This window comes from Lipophrys pholis (assembly GCF_963383615.2).
Source record: "Lipophrys pholis genome assembly, chromosome: 23".
NCBI classification, from domain to species: Eukaryota; Metazoa; Chordata; class Actinopteri; order Blenniiformes; family Blenniidae; genus Lipophrys; species Lipophrys pholis.
In genome coordinates, this window is record NC_137645.1 from 9,449,123 (window position 1) to 9,468,329 (window position 19,207).

At 48.0% G+C, this 19,207-nt stretch overlaps 1 protein-coding gene across 1 annotated transcript; it reads left to right on the forward strand.

Moving 5' to 3' along the window:
- Positions 1–6,745: 6,745 nt before the first annotated feature.
- Positions 6,746–13,100, forward strand: LOC308127766 (XK-related protein 6-like; the record flags this gene model as incomplete). The annotated part of the gene is made up of 4 exons (XM_080493071.1): positions 6,746–7,326; positions 10,948–11,144; positions 11,720–12,137; positions 12,596–13,100. 4 exons carry the CDS (start codon positions 6,746–6,748, stop codon positions 13,098–13,100), a joined length of 1,701 nt encoding a protein of 566 aa, XP_080349197.1.
- Positions 13,101–19,207: the final 6,107 nt, after the last annotated feature.

Genomic DNA, 19,207 nt, shown 5'->3' on the forward strand with positions numbered 1-19,207 from the left:
CGTTCCTAATTCCCGACAAAATGGCTCCACCTCCCCGAGGAGTGGGGAAGTCATCAGCAGCAAAGTGGCTCTTCTCATTATCGGCGCTAAAACCCTGCAAGAGAAAAGTGGCTTTCGCTCAGTGCCGCGCAGACGGGAGGGGGAAGTGTGGGAAAGGGGGGGGGGGGGGGGGGGGGGGGACGATTGTGTTCGGCTGTAATTTCCTCCCTGACATTGCCACCGAGTCAAGTTCAAAAGCGGCACGCGGGATCCTGGAGGAAGTGGCTTGCACTGAATCAAACGTTGATGTGGATGCATGAATTTTTCTGTCGTCAATTAACAAAGATGAAAGAAGGGTTTTCCAAAATGGCTGGGACAGACTGGACATCGACGTACTGGACATCGACGTACTGGACATCGACATACTGGACCCTTAAACTAGTAACGTTTCACCGTTTTCATTAAAATTGTGCAGTTTTAGTGCCATTTTAGCATTGTGTCTCAATGATTCTAAAAATCCAGGAAACCAACTTTTTAAGTCGATTAACAGCAACTTCACTACTTTCATCATCTAATAAGTCATAATTCCTCTCAGATTTACCTACTGAGCCAAAGATTTGCTTCTTTTTCAGGGATAAAATGTAAAACTGCCATGTTCCAGGACCGAAAAAACAACATATATTGATTTAGTTAAGTCCACATCAAAACCCTCACTTTGTGTCCCCGCTGCTTCGTCTACTCTGTCCGTCGAGCGTCAAACAAGACGCATTGGAGCTCATGTCCTCTAACTCATAGGAATAAATGTTGTGTTGGTGGAGGACGGGACCGCAGCAGGTTTCCGGCTCGGCTTCCACTGTGAACACAGATCAGTCCTCCAGTCTGTCCTCTGAGGTGAAGACAGTCCGGCGACGGAGTCTGAAAAGCAGGACGGTGGACATTTATACATTTGGGAACAACAGCAGACGGAGGGAGCCAGGAAAGAGGCTGCAAAGATAGGGGGGGAAAGAGAGGAAGGAGAGAGGGAGGAGCGAGAGGTGGGAGAGAGAAAGAGAGAAGGGAGAGAGGGAAGAGGGAGAGGCTGGAGAGAGAGAGAGAGAGAGAGAGAGAGAGAGAGAGAGAGGAGGGAGAGAGGGAAGAGGAAGAGGCTGGAGAGAGAGAGAGAGAGAGAGGATGGAGAGAGACAGGAGCGGTAGGACAGAGAGATGAGGGAGAGGTTGGAGAGAGAAAGAGAGAGAGAGGCAGGAGAGAGAGCTGAGGGAGAGAGAAAGAGGAGGGACAGACAGGACAGAGAGAGGAAGAAGAGACGGAGGTAGGAGAGGGAGGGGAGGGAGAGATAGGAGAGAGAGAGGCAGGAGAGGTGGGAGAGAGTGAGACAAGAGGAGGAAGAAGAGAGAGGCAGGAGAAGTAGGAGAGGTAAGGAGAGAGAAGATGGAGAGGTAGGAGAGAGAGAGGAAAGAGAGGTGGGAGAGAGTGAGACAAGAGGAGGAAGAAGACAGAGGCAGGAGAAGTAGGAGAGGTAAGGAGAGAGACGATGGAGAGGTAGGAGAGAGAGAGGCAGGAGAGACAAGAGGAGGAAGAAGAGAGAGGCAGGAGAAGTAGGAGAGGTAAGGAGAGAGAAGATGGAGAGGTAGGAGAGAGAGAGGAAAGAGAGGTGGGAGAGAGTGAGACAAGAGGAGGAAGAAGACAGAGGCAGGAGAAGTAGGAGAGGTAAGGAGAGAGAAGATGGAGAGGTAGGAGAGAGAGAGGCAGGAGAGGTGGGAGAGAGTGAGACAAGAGGAGGAAGAAGAGAGAGGCAGGAGAAGTAGGAGAGGTAAGGAGAGAGAAGATGGAGAGGTAGGAGAGAGAGAGGCAGGAGAGGTGGGAGAGAGTGAGACAAGAGGAGGAAGAAGAGAGAGGCAGGAGAAGTAGGAGAGGTAAGGAGAGAGAAGATGGAGAGGTAGGAGAGAGAGAGGCAGGAGAGGTGGGAGAGAGTGAGACAAGAGGAGGAAGAAGAGAGAGGCAGGAGAAGTAGGAGAGGTAAGGAGAGAGAAGATGGAGAGGTAGGAGAGAGAGAGGCAGGAGAGACAAGAGGAGGAAGAAGAAGAAAGAGGAAAGAGAGAGAAAGAAGAGAGAGAGGAATGAAAGAGGCGGTAAGTGAGAGAAAAGGGAGTAGTGCGTGTTAACGTGTTGTCTACGGTCAGGGGACGTCCAAAACGAGGGACCCAGTCGTACCACTGGACCCCTGACGCCACGGGACAAACCTCAGTACTTGGTGGGACAAGAGTTTATTTCCACTGAATTCCACGGTGACGTGGACGCACAACTTTTTAGCCACAACATTGAGACAACCATGGGACCAGTGTTTCTGAGAACTTTCTACACAGCGGGGACATCAGGGTATGTGGGACGATCCGCACGGTTCCGTCAACACTTCAGAAGTAAAGAAAATAATTTGTCGGCCATCTTTTCTTTCTTTTTTTTTTTTAGCTTGGCGGCCGAGACCTTGTGCGATCGTCCCCCGAAGCCCGCGAGCGTGGACACGTGGAGCGGCACGTTCACTCGCCGTCACCGTCTCGCGCCCGCACGCAAGCGGCTGTGCAGCGGTCTCCTCATCCTCCGGTGTCGGAGCCCCCGGGTTGCCATGACAACAGAGCGGCTAATCTCCAGTGGACACGGCGAGGGAGAGAAAGTGCAGGAGTCTTCGGAAGAACCGGGAGGAAGTGTGCGCGTGCGTGCGTGCGTGCGTGCGTGCGTGTGTGTGTGTGTGTGTGTGTGTGTGTGTGTGTGTGTGTGTGTGTGTGTGTGTGTGTGTGTGTGTGTGTGTGTGTGGTCGATGAGATGCAGTGCACACTCACGATTTTCACGGTGTGCACGTGTGAGTGTGAACGTTCCTATAGGAGGGATCATTAGCACACAGTGTTCTTATAGGAAAAAGCCGATATGTTTAACTCTTTCCTGAATCCAGCTCTCCTCCTCCGCCTCCTCTCATCCCCCCCCTTCCTCTGACCTTCATCACCCCCAGAAAATCTTCAACCTCCGCCCCCCCCCTCCCCTGATCCCCGACACACCCTTTTTTTTTTTCCCCCCGTCCCCAAATCTTCCCGCCATCCCGTCTCTCGCAGGCCCCTCCGTCAATCCTTTCATCCTTTCACGCCGCCTCAGCCCTTTCTCGTCTCCCGCTCGCTCCATCCCTCCCTCCTCCGATTCCTCGACCCACCCCTCCGTTTTCTCTCAGCTTTCCCAGCAGTCCCCCCCCCCCCCCCCCGACGCTCCCTCCCCCCCTCCCTTCGCACTGCTTCTCTCTCACACAGCGTCCATCCCAGTTTCTCACAATCCCAAACTCCAGCCTCTCTGTCTCCCTGCTTGCAGAGCAAAGATCACACACACACACACACACACACACACACACACACACACACACACACACACACACACACACACACACACACACACACATATGTTCCGGCTGATTAGGCTGGCACAGCCACCGGGCAGCCAGCCCACTGGAGGGGATGATGGAGTGATGCTTTGGAAGGAGGGAGGGATGGGGGGGGGGGGGGGGGGGGGGGGGGGGTGCAGCAGCTCTGCTTCTCGCTGGTTTCAACACACCACGTCACATCTGCACCGCTCTGGCTTCCTGTTCAATGTAGAATTGATTTGACGAGATCCTATCCGTCTCCTTTTAAAGGCTCCAGGCTGACGCGTTGACCCCCCCCCCACCCACCCACCCACCCACCCACCACCACCACCACCACCACCACCAACCCGAAGCCTTGGATCAGTAAAGGCCAGGCCTGGACTCTCCGGAGTCCGGGAGGAAATTTAAAAGGTGATCAGGCCCGTGCCGTCGGGGTATCTTGACACGGGAGCGGTGAAACGGCTGAAGGGGAAAGACTCGCAGGGTCACGCCGTCTTCTCGGATCATGTCACGCGGTCGGTACGTCTTAAAGCGTCAGGGGTTGTACGCATCATCAACAGACGTCCTCTTAGACGGACTTTGAATAAAAGCACCTGCGACATTCATCATTGGAACGTTTGGTGTTGTACGTATGATAATGTAACGGTATAGAGCAAATGTATTGACAGGGCACCGTTCAGACACACAAAACCACAAGTATTACGTCCTCTTGATACTGTAAGATTAGATACTGTATCATGTCAAATACTGTATCAAACATATATTGTCTTATGCCAAATCAGATCATACCATAAAACCTTATAAGATATGGTATCACATTGCAATTTATCATATTGTACCGGGTTATACGTCGCAATAATATAATATGTAGTATTGTATCGTGTCATATATTGAATTGTATTGTACTGTATCATACAATATCGTGACATATAACACCAAATAAGATCATATAAGTTATTATGAAATACAGCATTGCATCGTATTGTATCATATTGAATCGTATCGTACGGTATCAGATCATATTGTAACATTATAGCATATAGTATCATGTCATACAGTATTGTATCATATTGCATTGTATCCTTTTGAATTGTATCGTTTGGCATCAGAGCATATTGTAACATATGTATCCAGTTACATTAATCAATATCGCTCGGAAATCAGAATAAAAGTGAAGAAATAGCTTACTTTATAAAAAACAAAAACAATAATTATTCACCAATAAACAAACAAAAGGCAAACAAAAAATACCCTGATGCAGGCCTGTTTACTTGGAGTTCGCAGAAAAAAAATACGAGTAGAAATACTTTGCTCCAGCGGTGTGGGTGCCTCAAAACCATTTCAACAGGCTTAGTTTATTCCGTCATTTGTATTTATTGAACTATTTTATGAGACTTTGATTTTATTTCATTTTATCCAGTCACTATTTTATTGAATTTTCATTACATATTTGAAATGAGTAAAAACAACGGACCAAACCATAGCACGGTATTCTAGTATTCGACCATTAATATCATTCGTGTTATTTTCATCCGGTTGCCTGTATCACATTTTAAATACTTCATTTTTTTTTTTTCGGTTCAATAAAATCACATGTTTCAGCCGTGATGTCCATTTAGATTTCAAACAGCTTAAATGAACAAAAGATTATTACTTTTTTACTTAAAAAAAAAAAAAAAGCGACAAATACTTACTAATTGAGTAAAGGAAGACATGAGATGGCAAATAAAACACTGACCTATATAATTGTATAAAACACACAGTAACTAAGATAGATTTATTTATATTGAAGCAAAAAAATAAAAAATAATCATCAAAACTGATTCAAGCCCAGTGAGTTTGTGAATGAGAATGCTGAGTCAGCATTTCAAGTGAATGCTGCACTTTTGTGCTCGATCAGCTGTTCCGTGGTTGTTGGAATAAACTCCTGCCACCACTCCAAAGGTCACCCTTTCCTGAACACTATCTGGAACCAGGAAACATCTGACATGATCTGACTGCGTCCAACCACCGTTAGGTTTTTCAAAAGAGTGCTTTTTTTTTTTTTTTTTTTTAAATCGTCCCAAATTAAGATGTGCCTTTTTCAGACTTGTGGATTGTTGCGTGTCACGAGTTGCAGTTCTTCCCATACATGTAGATCTAACAAAGAAACTGAGGGAACTTGCTCATGTGGAGTTGTTTTGTTTTCTGTAAGAGCTCCTTGAATTGATTGTATTGTTTTTGACGCTATAGAAATAAAGAATAAAAGGTGACTTGGCCTTTAAAACTCAATTTCATTCATCCGTTTATCCCCCCCAAAAAAGGTGTCGGCAAGTTTAGGACTTTAGTTTAAGAGTCTGGTTCTGCTGGTTTCTTCCTGTTAAAGGGGAGTGGAAATGACTTGGTTGTATTTGGTGCTACAGACATTAAATGTTATTGATTTAAACAAACGAGAGGATTTAAGTAAAGAACCGCGAGGTACAATCTGCGATGTCTTCACACAGAAAAGCTGATTCTTCCATCTTTTCTTGATGGTTTGACTTCCTCTTGTTGGTATTCGTGTGCTTGTTTTTTGGGTTCCCACTCCTTTATCTGTCAAAGCATTTTATTTTGTAAAGCGCTCCGCAAATCTGACTCCCGCTGAGAGAGGGGATGAATGGAAGACAGAATGAATGGAGATGATTGCTGTACTTTTGACGGGGCGAGAGGACGAACTTAAATATTGCACAGCTGGCACGAAGGCATGACGTCCGCGACACCTCGCACTTTTACGCACGGTAGCGTGTGTGCAGATGTCGGTTCCTGAATGGTGATTCGGTATAGAGGGCGGAGTGAGAGAGAGTGAGGGAGTGAGAGAGAGAGAGAGAGAGAGATAGAGAGAAGGGAAGGAGCTGCAGAGGGTTGGAGCTGCGGATCGGAGCGGAGCGGGCAGTGAAGCCGGGTACCTGCAGCCTGAGCGCGGCGGGGCGGGCGGCATGCGTCGTGGGAGTCGGTTGATCCCCCAGTGTTTTTTTTTTTGTTTTTTCCATCATCGATCGTGATCTGAGAGGGCAGTTCGCACGCACACATACACGCATTCACTCACACGTCCACGTCTTGGAGCACAGCGGGATATGCATTACGTCATAGCCTCCCGTCGCCCCAGATGACCGTGCGCGCAGGACGGGACGATGCTCGGCTGCTGGACTAGACCAGGGACCGAGTCCGAGCGCCCGGTGGCGGTGTCCCGACCGCGCGGGGTGGGAGAGGGGGAGCCGCCGACGCGCCGCCGCCGGCTCTGATGGAAGGGGAGCGGGAGGGGGACAGCAGGTTTCTGGTATACGCGCCCCGCCACCCATCACCACGGTGCGGCTATCGTGCTTATCGCAGGAGGCAGGCGGCAAGGGGAACATGGCCGCGCAGTCGGACGGCAAGGCCGGGGTCGGGTACGGCGGCGGGTTCGCCCAGCTGTACGATGTCGACGCGGAGGAGCCACTGGACTCCGCCGCGATCCACATCTGCCAGTGCTGCCGCACGTCCGCCTGCTACTGGGGCTGCCGCTCCGCCTGCCTCGGCTCCCTGCTCGGCGGGGGCCAGGGCGCCGGAGGGGTCGGCGTCCGGGAGACGCACTGCCCGCCCCGGGAGCAGCTGTGGCTGGACTGCCTCTGGATCATCCTCGCCCTCCTGGTCTTCTTCTGGGACGTCGGCACGGACCTGTGCCTGGCGGTGGACTACTACCGGAGGCAGGACTACCTCTGGTTCGGCCTCACCCTCTTCTTCGTGCTGGTGCCGTCGGTGCTGGTCCAGATTCTGAGCTTCCGCTGGTTCGTGCAGGACTACACCGGCGGGGGGCTCGGGGAGGTGGAGGGGCTGACCAAGCGGGGCACGGTGGCCCTGGGGTGCCTGTACCCCGGCAGGGACCGCCTGCAGCTGGCCACCATCTGGCTGTGGCAGGCCACCATCCACATCCTGCAGCTGGGGCAAGTGTGGAGGTAGGAGGAGGAGGAGTGGGGGGGTTACGGCACACCTGATCCCAACACACACACACACACACACACACACACACACACACACACACACACACACACACACACACACACACACACACACACACACACACACACACACACACACACACACACACACACAAGAGTTGACTGTCAACTTGATGCATCCTGATGTAGAGGACAGCTTGCCTCACAGTGACAGGCAGGGAAGGCTGAGAAAGACTCTCGGTGACCCCTTCAGGGTTTGAGCCCTGATCTGGGTGTGACAGACAAGAGACAAGAGTCTCTTGTCTGTCACGAAGTTTCTGTCAGTTGGCTGAAAGTTTGCGGAGTTCCTCTACCAGCCATAGTGACCGAGGCGCTGTCCATGGTGCTGAACGCATTCCCCAACACCACCGAGAGCACTTTGGTGAAAAGGGCCTCGCACGTGTGTGTGTGTGTGTGTGTGTGTGTGTGTGTGTGTGTGTGTGTGTGTGTGTGTGTGTGTGTGTGTGTGTGTGTGTGTGTGTGTGTGTGTGTGTGTGTGTGTGTGTGTGTGTGTGTGTGTGTCCGGTGGAAAAACGGTGTCACGGCTCTTTCCAGTGAGTGTCAGCATGCATGGAGAGTACAAAGACGAAAAGCATCTGCGCTTCTGGCAACACGCCCCCCCCCCCCCCCCCGTCCATCTTTCTGTCTTCATCTCTATTACACACACACACACACACACACACACACACACACACACACACACACACACACACACACACACACACACACACACACACACACACACACACACACACACACACACACACACACACACGGTCACAGTTGGAGAATGTTAGGTGATAATTGTGGTGCTAAGAGGGCTGCCAAGGCTAGAAAATATATAATTATCACACTTTCAACCAACACCTTACAGCTTTCTTGCCCTTTGCTTGAAAAGACACAGCAGCAGAATGCCCACCCCTCTCTCTTCAAGATTTCTTCATGGTGTCCACTTGCCTCTGGCTGATGAGGAAAGTGTGTGTGTGTGTGTGTGTGTGTGTGTGTGTGTGTGTGTGTGTGTGTGTGTGTGTGTGTGTGTGTGTGTGTGTGTGTGTGTGTGTGTGTGTGTGTGTGTGTGTGTGTGTGTGTGTGTGTGTGTGTGTGTAGGTCTGAATCAACCCCCTCCTCCTCCTGCTCCTCCTCCTCCTCCTGCACACACACAAACATCCCCCGCTCCACTTCCACAAAACGTGCCCTGCTTCCCAGTGATCTCCCCCTTTTGGCCCGCAGAATGGACTCTCCCACCTGGAGGAGAAGATGGAAGGAGGAGGTGGAGGAGGGCGGTGGTGTTGTAGATGAGGAAATGGTACGGCCTGATTGAGACAGATCGCTTCGAGATGGAGAGGCTGGGGAGAAAGGAGGGGGAAGGGAGAAGTGAGAGTGATGGGGGAGGAGAGTAGGGGTGGTGGCGGGGGGGCGGAGGGGGCGGAGGGGGTAGAAGATCTACTGTATTAGCTGCATATGGTCGGGATCTTTCTGCGTTAAGGGGCTGTCGCAGGGAAACCATCACCCGCTCACAGTTCACACCCCCTTCCAGAAAGCCAAAGAAATCTACCCTTCATTCAGTCAAGGACACGAGCGTTTTGATGCCTTGAATTGGGGGGGGGTCCACACAAGTGGGCGTCTCCCCGCATCTTCCAGATGCTGCAATATTTATGCTCACGTCGATACAGCTTGGAACCAGATGGCTGTAATCGCTGTACATACATCCAGTGCCATGCATAATGAAGGAGCACGTGCACGCACGCACGCACGCACACACGCACGCACGCACGCACGCGCGACGACACCCCTACTGTATCTGCGCACCTCGCACACATATATGACAACTGCACACTCAGTAAGTGCCCGGAGGCATTTTGATTGAATCCACCGCCTCCTCCATCCCACCCACATGTACTACACTTTCCCAGATGAACTCGGTATGTATCTAGTATCGTGTCATGACGCTCTTCATTTCTTCAACCTTCAGACCAACAGTGAATCAATATTCATATTCGCCAGCAGTGTCACCGGGGGCAGCTTTCACCACTGCATGTGCAGTCGATTATGAGTTTTGAGTGAGAACCAGCCAAGTACAAATTTTAAATTATTATTTTTTTTTTTAAATCACCGATTCGTGTGTTGATTACTTTCTGGAAAAATCAATTAGTTGTCGAGAGGTGAAAATGTCGAGAAATAGTGCAAAATGTTCTTCTGAGTCGTCGAGTCATCAGTTTTCACGGCTTTGGTATCTCATAAAAGATTTAAATAAAGTATATAGTCGTTTTGCACACAGTTTTCAAGGAAAGATTCACGGCGGTAACGAAGCCCTTTTGATTTTAACGGTTTATTTTCGGTGTTTCAGGGAGTCTGCATTTAATTGATTTATGTCTCGAAACGACAAAATGTTTTACGATAAATGTCTCATTAGGCACCTTTTGTGGGAAAAACTGGCAAATTAAAGTTGGAAAGTTTGTGTCCGGGCGCGATATTTTTAGACGGACCATTCTGATGACAGAAAAGTTTAATGAAATGCAACAACGCTTAAACTCTCTCGTAAGTAAAAGTCTGTCAGAAAATATTGTACCCTGCAAACAAAGGGTTCTTCCGACCGTTGCTCACTTCTTCTGTGGGTTAACTTCTGCTGTGGCTTTTGCATTCGGGTTGTGGCATTTTCGGATGTGTTGTGGTTTTTTTGCTGTTGCGTTGTGACTTTTGCTGTTGCCCTGTGGCTTTTGCTGTTGCACTGTGGCTTTTGCATTGTGACTTTACCTGTTGCGATGACTTTTGCTGTTTCACTGTGGCTTTTGCTGTTGCGTTGTGACTTTTGCTGTTTCACTGTGGCTTTTGCTGTTTCACTGTGGCTTTTGCTGTTTCGTTGTGACTTTTGCTGTTGCAATGACTTTTGCTGTTTCACTGTGGCTTTTGCTGTTGCGTTGAGGCTTTTGCTGTTGCATTGTGACTTTTGCTGTTGCATTGTGACTTTACCTGTTGCATTGTGACTTTACCTGTTGCGATGACTTTTGCTGTTGCGATGACTTTTGCTGTTTCACTGTGGCTTTTTCTGTTGCGTTGTGACTTTTGCTGTTGCATTGTGACTTTTGCTGTTGCATTGTGACTTTACCTGTTGCGATGACTTTTGCTGTTGCGATGACTTTTGCTGTTGCATTGTGACTTTTGCTGTTGCGTTGTGACTTTTGCTGTTGCATTGTGACTTTTGCTGTTGCGATGACTTTTGCTGTTTCACTGTGGCTTTTGCTGTTGCGTTGTGACTTTTGCTGTTGCATTGTGACTTTTGCTGTTGCGATGACTTTTGCTGTTGCACTGTGGCTTTTGCTGTGTTCTGTAATTGTGCATGGGGTAGTGGGGGTTGGGTTCAATGGGTTCGCAATGGTATAACTTTAGTCCTATGGGAAAAAGGTTGGGAATCACTAGTATAGAGGATGAGCACATATGGAAAAGCGTTGTATTTTGTGTGTTTTTGTAGGAGTAGTTCTCTACAGTCAAATATCAGCATCAGCCGAAAGTGTGCAACAATATTGAGCACTTCTCCTCACCAGACATTGACGGACGTTAATTACTAATCCCCCCCCGCAGGTACATCAGGACGCTGTACCTGGGCGTCATGTCGCGTCGGCAGAAGGAGCATCAGCGGCGTTGGTACTGGGCGATGATGTTCGAGTACGCCGACGTCAACATGCTGCGCCTCCTGGAGACCTTCCTGGAGTCGGCGCCCCAGCTGGTCCTGCAGCTCTGCATCATGATCCAGGAGAACCGGGCCGAGACGCTGCAGTGTAGGTGTCCCCCCCCCCCCCCCCCCCACCCAGACTGTGGAGGCGACGTGCATAACGCCATGTTTCTGCGTCTCTCCCGGTCTGCAGCTGTACAAACAGTAATTAGCAATTTGCGCTCATTGTGTTTCGGGCCTGCGCGGCTGCAGATGGTGCCGCTGCTTTTGGATTTCCACAAGCTATTTTTATCTCGAGGTACAGATGATGAGTGTTTGACGGCACTGCTGGCGACGCTCCATCGCCCTCCTCTACCTTATTCACGCAGGAGATGTATCATCTCAGCGGCCACCCACTGGTGTTATTCATCCTGATCATGAGAGAGTTTTTGGGACAATGTAAATATGTGACTAGAACAGGAAGTGTGTGGGGGGGGGGGGGCGGGGGGACGAGCAGCTGGGACGTTAAAAATAACCTCACGTTTGAGACTCATCTCACTAAGTCATGTCGTGAGCGATTTCTTTACTTAAGGCTCCTCGCACAAATCTCCCCGGGTGACTCATAGTAACGGCACCGCCACCTCGGAATCGTGATTCTTACCTTGTTCCGAGTGATTCAGCTAAAATCGCCTCCCTCTACAGGCATCTCCTCCCTGGCCTCGCTCCTCTCCCTCGCCTGGGTCCTGGCCTCCTACCACAAGCTGCTGCGGGACTCCCGCGACGACCAGCGCAGCATGAGTTACCGCGGGGCGCTGCTCCACCTCTTCTGGCGCCTCTTCACCATCTCGTCGCGCGTCCTCTCGCTCGCCCTCTTCGCCTCCCTCTTCCACATCTACTTCGGCATCTTCGTGGTGGTGCACTGGTGCGCCATGGCCTTCTGGGTGGTGCACGGGGGCACCGACTTCTGCATGTCCAAGTGGGAGGAGGTGCTCTTCAACATGGTGGTGGGCATCGTCTACATCTTCTGCTGGTTCAACGTGAAGGAGGGCCGCACACGCTCCAGGATGGTGGTGTACTACACGGTGGTGCTGGCCGAGAACACCATCCTCACCGGCCTGTGGTGAGTCAGTCCGAGAAACGGAGGTAACGCAACACCGCGAAAGGAATCCCCAACCTCTTAATGGAAGATCATTTATCACATCTCAGAGGGATTTCTGCGAAGATGAAAATAGAGTAAAAGCCGCTGAAACTGAAGGAAAAAAACCAAGCGAGGCCGTTCAGGGAAAGCTGATCCTTTCTTTGGGTGGTTTGACGTGCGGTCCGAACTGAAAAGAAGTCGGATTAATGAGAGAAACACGAGTCAGATTACAGTAAAGTCAGCTTAGATATACCACGGCCAATACAAAATATAGGATTTGTGAGGAAAGACTGTTTAGGTGACTCCTCTCAATTGAAACGGGTTATCACAGGAAGTACAAACCTGAAGCTTTCAGGTGCAACAGAAGTGACGTATTTTCCGTTTCATCCTTCATCGTTTTCAGAAAGTCAGATCTTCAACCGATGTGTTGCTTCCTGCAGGTATGCGTACCGGGACCCGGCGCTGACCGACTCCTACGCCGTCCCCGCGCTGTGCGGCGTGTACTTGACGTTCGCCGGGGGCGTCCTGGTCATGCTGCTGTACTACGGCTTCCTCCACCCGGCCACGGCCCACCTCCAGCCGAGCCCCGCCTCGTCCTGCTGCGCCCAGCTGCTCTGGGGCCTCCCGCTGCCGCCGTCGGCCCCGCCCACCGCGCCCCCGACGCCGGCGCACATGGCCAAGTCGCAGACGGAGGAGGACGTGGCCGAGACGTGTCTCCCCGTCTTCCAGGTGCGGTCGGCGCCCCCCGTCGCCAAGCCCGAGGGCCCGCTCATCAAGATCGACATGCCCCGGAAGCGGTACCCGGCGTGGGACGCCCACTACGTGGACCGGCGCCTGCGGCGGACTATAAACATCCTGCAGTACATAACGCCGGCGGCGGTGGGCATCAGATACCGTGACGGTCCTCTGCTGTATGAACTCTTACAGTACGAGTCCTCACTCTGACACATGCACAAGTAGACACACACACACACACACACACAGAGGTACACATGAGCACACTTAAAAAAAAGAAAGAGTATACGTGGATGTTCAGTTTTAGAGATTTAGAGGTAAGCACATACACACACATGCACAAAAGCAATTTGTCACACTTTGATGAGCACACAATCACATCACACACACACACACACACACACACCACACACACACACACACACACACACACACACACACACCCTTGCGGGCGCCCCTTTCCCGCGAGTCTCATGGCATGACTCAGCGAGCCCACTTGAGTCCACCACCGTCTCCGCGAACCCTCCCGAAACTCATCTCCGCGGATCGCCAACGCTTCGTCGATCAGGAATTGATTTAAAAATAAATAAACAAATTAAACAAAAAAAAGACACAGAACGCGCCGGGGACCACTCGGCGTCCGTCACGGGGGTTTTTTTTTTTTTTTTTTCCCAGCGGGATCAAACGAAGTGACGCGCGGAACGAGTCGCCGTTCAAAATCCAAGCAGTTTGTGAACGTGTTGTCGTCAGTGTCGTCTCAAAAGGTAGTGTATATATTTTGTATGTACAGAGCGGGTGTTTTGTAACGTGCCGTCACATCGTTGTTGGGGGGGGGGGGGGGGGGGGCGGGGGGACTGGAAACGGAAGAGTCCATCGTTTCGAGAGCAGCGGAAAGAATCTCCAAATTTTGCCACCCGAACAAGCAAAAAGCAAAACTGAAGTCTTTTCTTAATCTGCTCTATTTGTTGTTGGTTTTTTTCAGTTGTTTTTTTTGCAGCTGCCACGAAGCCGTCCGGAGTTAAGTTGCCGCAACCCTCCCGGTGACTCGTCGCCCTCCTCGACGAGTCGTGTCCAATATGGACTCCTCTAAAAAAAATATCTCTTGTTTGTTTATCCCTGTAAAATCCAAGCTGTTAGGTTGGCAGGCGACGACCAAATGTGCCGAGATATCAGTCATCGGCGCAAAACAAAACAAAAACAAAAAAAAAAACACAGAAAGAAACCCACACGCTGTCGCGAGGGAGGGTCACGAGCACGGTTAATAATCATAGAAGGCGTTTTCGCCTCAGGAACAGCGAACTTGTGCTTCTTAGGATTAAGTGAGGAGAACGAAAAAGGCCATACTTCGGCACATTTTAGAGGTTCGGTCGAATTCTTTTAAAATGCCGCCAAATTTTATTTTTTTTCCCCGCTCTTTTCGACATCAGTTTTAACATCTGTGCCTTTTGATTTATTTATTTATTTTAAATCTATAAATGCAGAATTGATGAAAAGACTCCCCCCCCCCCCCCCCCCCCCCCCCCCCCGAATCAGTCAAATGAAGACCAACGCTAGAATTGCTGAAGTATGCCTTTTAAAAAAAAAAAATAGATCAAATAAAGTGGATTTACATTATTTTCCCGTGGTGCTAGCTGAACAACTAAAGACGACAAATCAGCGTCGGGGCGTATTCGTAACGGTGCCGCGCTCTGGGGGGCCGCTCCAACACTTCATATGGTGCAAATAAAAAAAAACAAAAAAGACCACGGAACACAACACGTGCGTACGGTGCAATAAGGGCAGATCGTCTCTTTGAAGTTCTACATGGTGCAACTCAAGTATTGCCTTCAGTTGTCGGCCAAGGCTGTGCCAAAAAAAAAAAAAAAAAAAAAAGGCTCCGTCCAATCGGACAACTGCTCTTCCTGTCTTGCAGAAGCTATGCAAGGGAGATGTGCTTAGTGTGCACACATATTCACACACATGGGATGTATCCCTACCTCACACACACACACACACACACACATACAAAAAACCCAAGAATCCCCCCCCCCTCCCCCCTTCCCCCGTCCCCCTTGATAATTTGGGAACAATATTCATATGGTGCTATTGAGTGAAGGTTTTTCTACAGTTAAATAGTTTGAGTAAAGAATTTAGGCAAATCTGGGTTCGGAGCGTACACAAAACAAAACAAAAACAAACAAACAAACAAACAAACAAACAAAAAAAAAAGGCACCACCTCTGTCTCTGTTAACGATGCCTTATCCGCTGGACTGAAGCGGAGGTGGATTATCTTCTGCTTCTCGCTGCGCTCCGATTCCGGACGTGCGCTGTACATTAGGCATGGGTTCGGTGTGTCGGGGCATAGAAATCTAAAGGGAAAAAAAAAAAAAAAAAAAAAAAACGACAAAAAAAAAACTAACAAAAAAACGACATACTGTGTCAGCACGTCGTCCTAAAAACCGAATATGTGCCATTTAGAGAACACAGTCAGGCAGTATTGTACGTTTCGCGGATCGTGCTCGTGAGTTTTCTTGCATGAATGTTTTAGAGTCGAAGGCACAGACGGTTTCAAGGTTGGAGGGGGTCAAAGAGAGGTCGTTTCTCATTCCACCTCCGCCGCTGACCCCCCCGAGACCACGCCTCCTCACCCTTTGCAGCCAATCAGGTTTAAATGTAGCCGAATCAGGTCGGACACAGCCAAAAAAAAAAAGAAAAAAAAAAGAGGGTTTCCTCTCCGATCTGCAGTCGGATTCAATCCCCTCCTCTGTGCAGGAGGAGATATCAAGGCCTCGTTGGCGCCACAACGTTTCAGGGGAAAACGGAAAACTTTTTGATTCCACGGAAAACTTTTTGGAAAGCGCTCGGAATTCGTCGCCGTGGAGATAGTGGGGGTAGGGGGCGTCATCTCGGTGGAAACAAAGGAAAACGCAACTTTTTGCGAATTCTTCGTCGCGTTGGGACTTTTAGAAAAACTCTCTGACTCCATGGAAGTAAAAACGCAACTTGTCGAAAAACTGACTCTTCGGAAATTAATGAAAATGCACCTTTTTCAAAAAGCCAGCGGCTCCATCTCCTCTGAAACATGCAACTTTTGAAAATGCGCTCCTTGGAAATGGGAGTAGACGCAACTTTTTCAAAAATGCGGAATCTCTGTCTCCGTGAAATTAATTTTCTTTTTTTTTTTTTGAAAATGCTGTTTCTATGGAAACGGGGAAAATGTAACTATTAAAAAAAAAAACGCTACAACTCGGTCTCTGTGGAAACGGTGGGAAAACGCAACTGTTCGAGAAAGCTCCAACTCCGTCTCTATGGAAACGGGGGGGGGGGGGAGCACGCAACTTTGCGAAAACGCAACTTTGCGGGGGAAAAAAACCCCGCTCCGTCTCCGCGTAAACAGATGACGTGTGCGTGCTTTTATGACGAAAAACTATTTGTGGCCCGGCGTGCTAACTACACTCCTTCAAACGTTTCTGCCATTTTCAAAACCGCGCAAACGCAAAACTTCCCTGAAACGTTTTCGTGTAAACGGGGCCTAAAAAAAAAATAAAAAAAACCCCAAACCCAGCCAGTTGTATTGCTCCACTGTTGTATGGCTACACATCCACAGCTATGCAAGGTCCCATCCCGGAGAGGTCGGGAGCTGAGATACATAACCTTTACAGAAATACCACATCACTGTTCTTCGCTTGCTTTCCTGTGATTTTTATTTTTTTTTATTTATTTATTTTCCGTTCATGTCTGACGGAGAGAGGAAACCCTTAAGTGTTGACGTGCGCCACTGCAAACATGTGAGGTTTACATTTTTTTTTTTAAAACTTTGTGTTTTGATGATTTCGTTTCAGTCTCGGTGGGGGGAGGGGGGGGGGGGGGGTATGGTGTTAATCGCCTCCCGACTGAGGAATGTCCACACCGCGACATTTTGATTTCTCCTCTTTGGATGAACAATAACGTGTCACTATCAGGGTCTAACAAAGCATATGAGGCTGTGTGCATGTGTGTGTGTGTGCATGTGAGTGTGTGTGTGTGTGTGTGTGTGAGTGACAAAGTTGCTTCATATGCTTTCATTTCTTTTCTTTTTTTTTTTTTGCCAAAGTTAATCACTCACTGGTGGTTTTGTGGAAGTCGAGGCCAGAGGCTGAGCCGATCTCAGTTTTTAACCACATCTGAGTCCTCTTCTCGAAGTGGGGGGGAGGGGTGGGAGGGGGGTGGGGGGGGAGGGGCAACAAACGTGACGATCCAATCACAGGGAAGAATTCAGGGACTCAGGTGTGGACACTACAAGCACAGGGCAGGGTCAAACTAAACCTTAACTTGGATGTATTGATTTTGTCGGGGGTCGTGCTCTTTCTACCGTGTTTCTTCAGCTTGATTAAGAAGAAAAAGGAAGAAGAAGAAGAAAAAATAAATGAATTGTAATAACTTAGCGAGTTCAATGTGCTAAAAGTAGCTTTTTCTTTTTTTCTCGTGGTGGGCTTTTTTGTTTTGGATTGTAAATACACGCCCCTTGGTAATTCGGTTGGATCTGTGTCCAATGGGGGTTTTTTTCTTGCTTCGGTGGCTCTTTGCCGATGTGCTGATCGTCAATGTTCTTTCTAGATATCCAGAATGTACCGCGAGAAGAGAGGAGAACTGTGTTTCGGTAGGACTCCGCACCATCGTGTCGTCTTCGGTAAATCAAGCACACTGGGATTAGACGTGCGAGCCGGGTGGAGGCCTGGGAGGCGGTTCACCACACAGCCAAAACACCGCCTTTTAATCCTTATAAATATATATATATATCAACGGAAGAAATGGGATCGGATTAAATTATTATCCGCGAGCAATAATGAATAACAGAATTTTCCATCATCCATTCATATTCAGTAGATTCTAAACTCCAGTGTTAATTGATGTTTAAATACGTTAAAGTTGAAAAGAAAAGGGGAAAATCTGGAATTATAATCCTACATTTGAGTTAAAAACAGATTTAGTGATTAGAAGGTGAAGAAAAAAAATGACTTGAAATGCAAAAAAAATTACAATTAAATTGTAAGAGATTGAATCAGAAAAACATGTTGGTAATCGATTGGAATAAAAAGATAAATTAAAGATAATAGAAAGTTTCAAGCAGAAACAAACGTATTCTTTGGAAGAAAATAAAAGTAAATTTCATTAAAAAATAACAAAAAATATATATATTTCTAAGAGATCAAACTTGTGCTATTGAGACAAAAAAAATAAAACTAATAAATTTAAAAAAAGAAATGGAGAGGAAAATCTGTGATTATATAAACCAATTATGTAAAAACATTTCATTTGTAAGATATTAAACTTATACATTCATTCAAAGAAATCTTAAATATTCCCTTAGGGGAAAAAATTGATTAATTTGGTGATTTAAAAACTAATAAAAGTTTAAAAAAAAAATTTTTTTAATGGAATTTGTAAGATATTTAAAGAAAAAATATTAGAAATCAAAAGTTTCAGGAAGCAAAAATAATAAACTTATTAGAAAAAAAAAAGGTGCATTTCTTTTTTTTTTTCTCCTCAAGGTAAAATCTAAACATAATGAAACACAACTTTATAAAACATAAGAACAGGGGGAAATCTGGAATTATAGAGTAAAAAAAAGATTTAGTGATTAAAACGGCAAAAAATTAAATCGTAAAACACTAAAAACTATATATATATATATATATATATATATATTTGTAAGAGATTAAACTTTCACAATCGACGGAAAAAAATCTCAAATATTCCGTCAGAACAAAAGAAAAATATATTAAAGAGAAAAAAATGGGGGAAAATCTAGAATTATATTGCTTAATTAATTAAAAAAACGTGACTAAAACCACAAAAAACTCATTTTTAAATGCATGATTATGAGAAAAGCCTTTGGAGTTCAGTAGTAGTGAGTTATTTTGTAACAGTTTTAATGGGATATTTGCTCTTGCGTCCGATTCGGAGTCTGCCTGCACATGAAGGGATGATCTCCTCACCTGTTGGGCGACCGGCCTCCCGACTCCACTCGCCATCAACCCTGCTTCTTGCTCATAACAAACACCTGTCAGGAATCTCCGGGTGGGGGGTGGGGCGGGGGGCGGGGCCAGGTGGGATTGGTGGGCGGGGCATGGGTGTGGGTTGGGGTTTTTTATTTTCTTCTTTTTTTTTTTTCTCTCTCTTTCTTTTCCTGATTCACACCAAATAATCTCAACCACAGACGAGGCGGGGAGGGGGGGGGGGGGGGGGGGGGGGGTTGAAAGAGAGAGAGGAGAGGACACGTCGACTCTGGAGAAAACCCCCGGGGAAGAGTTCGACGATATTTTCAACGGCCCGAAGACGGCCAACATTTACGGAA